The sequence below is a fragment of the Lissotriton vulgaris genome, unplaced genomic scaffold, assembly GCF_964263255.1.
Source record: "Lissotriton vulgaris unplaced genomic scaffold, aLisVul1.2 SCAFFOLD_10428, whole genome shotgun sequence".
NCBI classification, from domain to species: Eukaryota; Metazoa; Chordata; class Amphibia; order Caudata; family Salamandridae; genus Lissotriton; species Lissotriton vulgaris.
The window spans coordinates 1-10,379 of record NW_028250963.1 but is presented as its reverse complement, the minus strand read 5'-3'; the positions used below and the strand labels follow the sequence as shown (position 1 = coordinate 10,379).

The 10,379-nt window shown below is 46.3% G+C and overlaps 1 protein-coding gene across 1 annotated transcript; it reads left to right on the top strand.

The window, feature by feature from the left end:
• The first annotated feature begins 309 nt into the window (after positions 1-309).
• On the top strand, positions 310-2,084 carry LOC147663074 (uncharacterized). Its single transcript, XM_086950701.1, has 2 exons — positions 310-342; positions 783-2,084. Exons 1-2 carry the CDS (start codon positions 310-312, stop codon positions 1,458-1,460), a joined length of 711 nt encoding a protein of 236 aa, XP_086806827.1. The 3' UTR covers positions 1,461-2,084.
• The last annotated feature ends 8,295 nt before the right edge of the window (positions 2,085-10,379 follow it).

Sequence of the window (10,379 nt, the reverse complement as noted above, 5' to 3'; positions counted from 1 at the left end):
GCTTATATTTTTGTAAATGACGGACCCTGGCTACATGCACTGTGTAGCAAATGCACTAGCCGCATTTGGAGAAAAAAACCTTTACCTAGTGGGGCTAAACTCCTAAATAAGATCTGGGTTTTTTTTGGTACCTTTTAGTATCATTTGGGCTGAAATTCGTTCTCAAAGTATTCATCTTCCTTAATGTAATCACACATTTCATCGCGCCATGATTGCTAAAGTTTAGTCTAAAGGCACAGTAACAGTTGGTGTTATACCTATTAATTCAGGTCGGTTCTTTCCATATTTACGATTGGAGACAGAACCTAAATGGCACCATTCTCACTAAAAGCACTGCTCCATGTAAGTAAAGGGCATGGCTGATGCAGGAAGCAAAATGCCATGGGCTGGCGGGGACAGAATACAGGGATATGGATGCCACCGCTGTTAAGAGAAACAAATGCAAGTGAACAAGGGTACCCCAAGAAAAACAAAAAAACTGAAAGAAATGGACCACAAACATCTGTACTCGCATCCCGGTCCTCCCATGAAAGCCTTCTCTTTTCTTTGGCACCGTGAAAGAGTGGCAAACTGATAAAAGACAGGTATGCAGAAGAAATGGGGAGGGGGCTAAACAACAGAAAGAACGATATTGTTGCGTAGCACACTTGTGTATAAAGTGTGTCGCGAGGTGAATTGTCCACTTACTGTTCTCTATAGAGTCACAAACATAATATGCTCCTGTGTGTGCCTGTTATTTGTAAATTGTGTTTTTATTAATCCTATGCTTTTCTCTTCCTTAGACAAAGATTTCCAAGAAAGAAAACGTATGTTTCAAATTGTTACCTGAGCAAGTGTGTCCTGTGGAGATTCAATTGATAGCAAAAAAGAAAAAAGTCTTAGAATGCAGCATCGATGAAGATGAAAGTGATGGAGAAGATGTACATGAAGTTTATGCATGTCGAATTGATATAAACACTCTTCCTAATGATACCAGCACTTCAGACATTACCACATCACACACATTCACAGGCTCCTCAGTTGTTGATATGAGCAGCCAGGAAACTCCATGTACTGAAGCGGCAGAATCTGAAGGGCTTCCATCCACGGCCAAGGATGAGAGCGGAACAAGCAAACTCTCGACTCCTTTAATGAGCGGGGAATGTTCCTTTGCACGGTTGGACAACAGTGACAATTTCAATGTCAATTTAGCTTCTGTGTTACTAGGGACTTCAGGGAAGCCAACCAAGGACAATTTGGCTAGTCAAGCATCTTCTCAAGATGACCAGGAGTCTTCTGCAAGTTCACAGGATTCTAGTGCACCTCTACTTGCTTTTGACTTTTTAGCAGACAACTTAGGTGTACAAATGGCTGAATTATCTCAGGCTCTTGAGGATTGTTTTTCTAATGATGCACTGGACACAGATGACAGTGATGATGCTGAAGAAGAAAACCAAGTTTCTGGATACATGAGGCGATGAGCTGAAGATCTCAAAAAACTATTTTCACAAAAATTACAGCTGTTTACAGTTTAATATGTTAGCTCAGTACCTCGGTTTGAAATGTGTCTTCCATTTGCCTATTATGATGTTGTCCTCACTTGTTTCTTTCTCAGCCACACTTACTCTTTCATTAGCACCCCTTCCGATCTCTCTTCTGGGACCAATCATACGTAGCCTGCAGGTTTCACAGATCCACCAGTAAACAAAGGCACAGCGCAATAGAACGGTCTCTTGCTGATGCAGGGTAAGAGCGATCCCATATGGCAGACTCGAGGAGAATTCTTCTTTAATTTTAATAAGAAAAGTCAAGACGTATATAAAGAGACTTTGGAAGCTTGCCATGGTAAAGAGTTCCTCAATGACCAGTGAAAAATGAGGCCACCCTTAAAGTCCACTCCAGACAAATGTAAGAACCTCTTGTTCCTAAACATACACTGCTAGGATATTGTACTGATATATTGATTTTGAAAATGACACCACTGTGACATCTGTTGCTGCCTTTGTCTGTGCCCAGTTTGATTCTGTTTCTCCAGTGCATCTCTTGTCTGGGTCCCGCGCTGCTGTTGTGCAGAGTCTGAGGGTGAACAATCTAAGCAGACAGCCTGCACCGTACTGTTTTTTATTATTTTTCTTTTTATTAAATAGTAGCTCATTGTACAACAAACAGGCTGCAAAGCACATTTGCACAAACAATATTGCAAAGATACTCGTCTCAACAGTGTCCACAAGGATGATACGAAAAAATTCCAATGCACGTGTACAGTGACACCACTTTTCCAAAATTGAATCAACCCCACTTATACCCATATATAGCGGATACTACCTCTTATCCTCTATAGAGATGTCAATTGTCACAAATGTTCTCCCATTTCCTTTGGCAGCCCAACTCTGATACACCACCTGCTCTGCTCTATGACACAAGTCCACATCAAGTTCCCAATCAGTTACATGTGGAGGTCCACCCGCTCCCCAAACCAGCCCTATATTCCGCTTAGCTACTCTAGCGACAAGGAAGCGCCAGCCACAGCCTCTAAAATTTGGGCCACACTTCCTCACCCATTATGTTCAGAAGTAGCCACCTAGCTTCCAATGGTACTGAGAGTCCTGTGGCCATAACTTGTCCAACCCCCCTCCAGTATTGCTGGATTTCAGGACATTCCCACAATATGTGGAAGAAAGAGCCCACCATACCGCATCCCCTAGCACAAAGGGCCATGTCAAATCTTCCCATTCAGTGCAGGAATTATCTAAAGTAATACGATCTATACAGTACCCACAACTGGATTAAACAGAAACTGGCCCATATGCCAACCTCATTGGGGCTCTGTATTGCCTCCACCCAGTCGTCATTCTCAATAATGCTAATGCCCCCCTCCCATGATCCCATAGCTCTTTCAGAGGGTCAGGGGTGTTGTTCATTAACTTCCTATAGGTCAGAGAGATGGCTTTATCTGGCATGGGATCCAAGAGTAAGCGATTCTCTAGTGGTGTGCCAATTGTTCACCCACCAGTGGTGCTGCAGTGCATGCCCCAACTTCTGGTCTCTAAAACTCTCTCACTACCAGCTCATACTCATTCCCTCAAAGGTAACAATAGCATGCCCTCTCCACACATCACCCAGATGCTCAACACTAGTATTGCCCATTTAGAGAACCCTTTCAGGCCCTCAATTCCTCGGTACGTCACTGTCCCACAGTGGAGTCTTATTTGTCAGTCTGCCCTCCCAACCCAGGAATCTAGTGGCGTCTTGCCATGCCATCACCATTATCTGAGTGTGAGTCGGGCATGCTCCTTTTTGTCCACTCCTATAGAGTAGCGATGGGTAACTCCAGCTGCCCATGGCTTCACGATCCATGCAGTATGCCGAACCCACATTGTCCCCAAATACCCAGTTGTTGATTGTAATCAGTTGGGAGGCCCAGTAGTACTTCTGTATATCTGGATCTAAAAGCCCCCCTCATATATCCATCTAGGAGCTTGCAGAGCGCAATTCTAGAACTACCCCAATCCCACAAAAGTTGTTGCAGTTCACAGTCAACTTTCTTGAAGAAATCAGAAGGTATTTTGTATGTGGCGTTCTGGAAAACATAGAGTAGGCGGGGAAGAGTCACATCTTGAACAGGACAGCCCTGCCCATTAAGGACACCGGGAGCGACTGCCAGTGTGTAACATCACTCTTCAGACATGCAATTGAGGGAAAAAATTCCTCAGAGATTTGCCCATCGCCCTGTGTGACATTGATGCCTAGGTATTGGAAACCATCATGAACTATTGGGGCTATGCACCTCGATGACAGGATATGGGTGCCTCCCGTAAGGGGAAACATAAGGGACTTATCCAAGTTGATCTGGTAACAGGAATAGTCACCGAAAAGCTGGAAGACCTGTAGTATTCTGTCGACCGTGTGGTGGAGTTATGTGGCTAAAAGCAGTATATCATCAACGTAGAGGGAGATGCGTTCTTCCCAATCGCCCTCCCACTAAAACCCTTAATAGTAGGTCTTGATGCACCCAAATCGACCAGGCCCGAGCACAAGCGCAATTATCATTGGTGACAGTGGGTTCCCCTGCCTCGTACCCCTATGCAAGGTGAAGGATCTGGACAGTGATTTGTTAACACCCCACTATTGTAAGCTCATCCATACAGTCATCACCTCCATATCAGTCCAGGAGTCAACCACCCAAGGACACATTTGCGAAGCACCTAAATTCAACCGAAAAACTTTTGAGAAAGGGCACATCTTTCATTAGGTTAGAGTTATCTGTTAGGTCTGAGTTAACAAGTTCCTTGTATGTTGTGCCTATAAAGAATTTGGTTTCTTATTTGAGTGAATTGATCAAGTGAGTATAGTTACAAATGAAAAGGTGAAAAGAATACATCAGTGTTACTGTGAGTAGGAACATTTACAGCACTCATTGTAATAACTAAAATTAGGGTATAAGGCCAGATTCTACTGTTTGGCAAGTGTAACATTATTAGACCATAAGTAAAGCAGGTAAAGAGCAGTGGCAAATTTATACTTGGGTAAGCAAAATGTTAATGATGCATATTATTTGGTCACGTTTATAATGATCAGCAAGAGTTTTGTGAATGAGATTAGTGGAGCAGCGTTCTTTAAATCTCTCATCTTTCTTTAAAAGGTCATTTCATTTCAGATTCGATGGTGCCCACTACTTAGCCAATATCTGTTATTTTACCAGGTTTGCTTGCACACATGTTTTTTAATGCCACATAGCTAATTAGTATTCTTAATGTATCAGTCCTGAACAACCGAGTCATTTTTTTTACATTTCTCAAAAACAAGTATTACATTTTGTATACTACTGTTTGTATAGTAACAAGTATTGTTTTTTTTATTGTAAATAAAATGTACTCTTTTGTTGTGGCTGGTTTGCAGTTCGTTCAATTCATAATGATTCTACTTTTAAGAGACGTTTTCAAATGTTGTCTGCTATAATGTTCTTTTTCCTACAACAATAAAGATGTATTCTTTATAGTGTTGTAGACATGTAGATTGCAAGAATCCTCTGATAGTACGGCGTCCCTCATTCACCACAGCTGCCTACGGTGGTAGTTCCATTTCCCATACATGCCAACAAACCCAATTCATACGGGAGATTCCTGATTTTTGAAGCTGCTTTAATTTAGCTGCCGACCACCTAAATTTGTCCCTACTTCAATGCAAGTCAGTGAAGAAAAACATATCCCCCAATAATGTTTTTATCTCCCTCTTTCTGCACTGCAAATGTTGGCATGTATGATTTTAATTGATTTAGATGCTCCCATCTTTGCACACTTATTAAGAGAGTTAAATGTCAGTATAACTGATAGCGATCCTGCTGAGGCATAATCCTTGTAACCGATTTTAAAGAAATTGTCCCTGGCAGGTTGAGGAAAGAAATCATAATTTTGATATTACCTGGGACTGAGCTCCCTTCCGGTCCGCATAAGGAACTCCTGATAGGGAAACACGTTTCATTAAGAGTATTTTTCATCACACCTGGTAAACAAGCATTACCGCCTTCGGGTAAAGTCCGCGCTATATAAAAATGCATAAATACATGAATAAAGAAATACCGCCTTCGGGTAAAGTCCGCGCTATATAAAAATGCATAAATACATAAATAAATAAATACCGCCTTCGGGTAAAGTCTGCGCTATATAAAAATGCATAATTAAATAAATAAATACATACCGCAAAACATCCTCGTTACTCTGCCGGCCTGCGACCAGGAAGTCAGGCAGGCCGGCGCGACACCCGGAAACAGGAAGTAGGAGGGCGGGAGCCTACCCCGCCTCCCACGGAAGAGCCGCGATTGGAGCCGTGTTGGGAGCAGGGAGCACCGGAGCAGGCAGGAGCCTACCCTGCGCCCCGGTGCCGAAGGAGGGAAGAAGAGTCCTGCTGCCGGGCCTTGCAGCTGAGGAGAGGAAGCCGGTGAGTGCGTTGCTGAGCGGCGTGCGGGCGGAGGGAGAGGAGCATGTAGGCGCGGGGGGGGGGGGGCTGTGTATGTGTGTGTATGTGTGTGCGTGCGTGCGTGTGTGTATGTGTCTTGGAGTGCGTGTGTGTGACTGTGGGGGAGGGGGTGTGTGTGTGAGCGAGTGTCTGTCTGCGACGTGTGTGTGTGTGTGTGTCTGTGTCTGTGTGCATGCATGCGCGGTAGGCTGGGAGGGCGGCGCAGGACGGAACGTGCGCGTTCGCGCAGCCAAATCCGAATGCTAAAAATCGTGCCAGTTTCTTGTCCCTCATTCCCCGGCATCCGCCAGCTATAGAGTCTCTGTCCCTGTTCCAGGGCGAGACCTAAAAAAACGAACCGCCCGCCTTCTTTCATATCACGCACTTGACTTTCAAACATGTCACCTTGCGTCCTTCCTGGCAAACCCATTTCTTTAGCACACTCCCCCCCCCCCTTATGGTTTCTACCCTGTAGCTGCTACAAACTTGTCTGTAAACTGTTCCCAGTCATAAAACTCACATCTCGTTCCTAAATCCCTGCACATCCTTCTATTTTAGTCCGGGCTCCCTCCGCTCTGCCAGCCCCAGTTCATACCCAACCCAATACCCTTTTGTTCATAAGCCCTTACTCAGCCCTTCTCCTATGCATTGCTCGTCTTGTTAGCTTCACAGTGCAGTGCCTACGACCATTAACTAAAATAAATAACCCTCTCCGGTCATAGCGTGAACAGCTCCCACAAAAAACAACGGCACTGAGCCCCTCCACCTCCAAGTACTGCAGCCTCCACCTTGGAAAGGTAGTTTTGGAAACACCGTTAGAGTTGTATGGGACCGTCTCTTATGTTATGTTATGGTATGTTAATAAAGCATTTGTTAAGCGCACTATCACCAATTGGTTTCTTGGTGCTGAGATCAACAGTAACATAAACGTGGATGAGGGGTGCAGAGTTATTGAAATGCTTGTCTGTAGAGCCAGGTCTTCAAGGCTTTCCGAAATGAGAAGAGGTCTTGGCAGGTCCGGATCTCAAGAAGGAAGGTGTTCCACAAACAGGGGGCAAGTGTTGCAAACCTGCGACCTCCAGAGCGCTTGAGTTTGAAAGGGAGCGTCTGGAGGAGGCCCTGGTGGGATGAGCGGAGGTGGCGAGATGGTACGTACTTAGTTATTAGTTGGTCAATGAATTTGGGACTTTTGCAGTACAAGGATTTGAAAATCATACATCCTGTTTTAAAGGCACAGCGTTGGGTGACAGGAAGCCAATGAAGTTGCATGAGTAGGGGAGTGGCTGCATGCCACCTCGGTTGTTTCAAAATCAGCCTAGTGGCATAGTTCTGTACCATCTGGAGACGTTTAGACAGGTAGAGGGGGAGACCCAGATAAATGGAATTCGCGTAGTCCATATAGGACAGAACGGTGGCGATCACGACCTGGGTAATTGCCTCCAAGGTGAGTAGGCTCCGGACCTTCCCAATTTTTTTTAACTGGAAAAAGCATTTGGAGACCACCTGGCCCACTTGTGCTTTTAATGAAAGATCACAGTCCACGGTGACCCCAAGTGTTTTAGCCGATGGTGAAGGGGTCGGGGCTTGACCTAAATCCGATGGCCAGTAGTGGGGGCCCCAGTGCTTGGCGCTTCCCCAGTAAGGACCAACTCGGTTTTCACCGGGTTCAGTTCCAGCTAGTTTTGGTCCATCCATGCTTTGATGAACCTCATGGTTGATTGGAAGTGCAAGACGGAGTTTTCAGAGTCGTCGATTGTGAAGAGCAGCTGCAAATCATCTGCATAGTTGAAAACCTTCACCTGCTCGTCTCTAAGGGTCTGAATCAAAGGGAGGATGTATAGATTGAACAGGTGGGGTGACAGGGAGGAGCCCTGTGGCACTCCACATGTGATGGACTGTTTGCCACCAGCTAGATCTCCAAGGCGTTCTGCTTGAGTGCGGTTCTCCAAGAAGGACCTCAGCCAGCAGGCCTCTGTGTCCCGTATGCCGGCCTGTCCAACACGGTCGATCAAGATGTTGTGAACGACCATGTCGAACACGGCCGACAGGTCCAGGAGCACCAGAGCCTGAGGGGAACGTCTATCAGCGCAGTCCCGCAGCGTATCCAGGACTGTGGTTACCACTGCCTCTGTTGAATGTGCTGGCCGGAATCCTGCCTGGTGGGGGTCAAAGCAGCAAGACTCCTCAAGGAAGGTAGAGAGACATTTAGCTACGTGGGCCTCCAGGACTTCTGCCAGATAGGGCAATAAGGAGATGGGCCGGTAGTTAGCCTTACAAGCTGGATTAGCCCCGGGTTTTTTTAGGAGTGGTATGACCATGGCTTCCTTAAACGCTAGAGGAACTAGGCCGGAAGTCAGGGAGTCATTCAAGAGTGTAAGAGCAGGGGCCGAACGGACGGAGAGACACTCTTTCAGGATGTGGGGGGGCAGCTGTCCGAGGGGGCACCGGATTTAACTCTTGTTAGTAGTTCCAGAAAAAGATCCTGGGTTATGGGTGGGAAACTACTAAGAGTGCCAGGGCTCTTCTTGATTGCCATACCGGTAGTAATTGGGATCGCAGGCTGGGGGATGCTAGCTTTAATGTCTACTATTTTCTCACTGAAGTAGGTATTAAGTGAGTCACAGAGAGACTGGGTGGGAGTTATCTTGGGGCGGACATTGTCCAGGTTCGTCAGTTCGTTAAGGATAGAAAAAAGATCCTTAGATCTATTTGAAGATTTAAGGATTCGGGAAGAAAAAGAAGCCGCCTTTGCAGCAGAGATGGCATTCATATACTCCTTTCTGGCCCTTGTGTATTTGATTTTTAACTCAGGGTCATATTTGCGACGCCATTGGCGTTCCAACTGCCGCAAAGCCGATTTCCTGGATTTTAAGTCAGGGGAGAACCATCTATGGGCATCAGCTCGCCGTGCCAATCTGACTTTTTTGTTAGGGGCGTGAAGATCACTAGCAGCTAGTAGCCAGCCTTTGAGAGTGGATACCGAAGAGTTGATATCACTATGAAGGGGGGGGGGGGGGGGGGGGGGGGAGTGGTGTTGGCTAGTGACTGTAGGAATGCAGTTTTATCCATAGCATTCCAATTCCTGGCTAGGCCGCCTGTAGCCGGCGTGGTAGTCCTAGCGGGGGCGAAACATAATTTGAATTTGAGAATTAGGTGGTCTGACCAAAGACATGGCAGGATTGTCGGAGTTGTTACACAGGTGGTGTTGGTCCACACCTGGTCTAAGATATGACCCTTGCGGTAAATTGGACATAAGATCAGTCAGTTCGGCCGATTGAGGGCTTTCCATGGAATCTTTAAACCAATAGTTTAGGTCACCTACTAGAAAAATCTTGGCATGGTCAAGTGCTAAATTAGCAACTTGGTCGCTCAGTGCCATAGGGAATGATGGCATCGAGTTAGGGGGTCTGTACAAAAGGACACATGCTATCGTCATGTGGGAAAAGGCAATTTTTAACACTAGATTGTCTGTGTTTACTAACGTGAGGCAGGTCAGAGTGGTAGCATCCAGGTTTGAGCGGATAATTGCCGCGACTCCTCCACCCCATTTCCCCAAGGCACGATCTGCATGAATAATATAGTAATTAGGTGGAAGAGCTGCTATTATATCGGGGGCGGAATCAGGAGTCAGCCACGTTTCAGTGAGTAGGAGGATGTCCGGTTTCTCCATGTCCAGCAGAAGGAAAATATCCATCTGGTGTTTCACCAGGGAACGGGTATTTAGATAATAGAATGTAAGTGAGTGGGGATGTGGCTCAGAATGTACCTGATTATTTACAGGGGCTATCAGAGAACATCCCTTGGTCAGAATGCCATTCCTGCTGATCCGACTGAGTGTCTCCATCAGCAAGTGGCTCTGACCATTATTATTGTATTCCATAAGATCTTCCCTGGAATAGTGGACAGGACGGGCGGCATGATCTGCCCCTAGTCCCGGCTGGTCGCGGACGGGCGCAGAAGGGCTTGTCTTTGGCGCGTCTTCGGCGCGCCGTAGACGCGCCCGCTGCGCTTCCTGGGTGGGGTGTTCATTTTATGGACATAGAGGTGGGAGTGGCCGAGCACTGTGCCGCTCGCCTGCTCCTCACCTAAGATGGTGGCTTCCGCTCTGGACCCCGGCAGCGCCTAATCGGCTGCAATGGGGAGAGCAGGATCAGTGGAGCAGGAACAGAAGTAAGTTAAAAATAGATGCCCAGAGTGAACGATGGGTCAATTTAAAATATAAAGCACAAGTATACAATTACACTTTTTAAAAAGCAATTCTTTTAAAAAGCAATTCTGCTGCTCACTCGCACAAGCAGTCCCGGCTTCCGCCGTCTCTTAGGGTGGCACAATTCGTGCTGGAGCCCTTAGGGACCCTCTTTATCACCTCAGGCCCTAGGTCCCAGAGGTGCCATTTACTAGGAACTTACAGAGATACTGGAATTTCCAATTGGGGAAAACAAGTG

What these genes read in the sequence shown, in the direction of transcription:
- LOC147663074 (XM_086950701.1), top strand. Translation starts at nt 310, where the DNA reads ATGGCACCATTCTCACTAAAAGCACTGCTCCAT. An exon ending in CACTAAAAGCACTGCTCCAT is followed by an intron (nt 343 to 782) that starts GTAAGTAAAGGG and finishes TCTCTTCCTTAG; the next exon opens with ACAAAGATTTCCAAGAAAGA.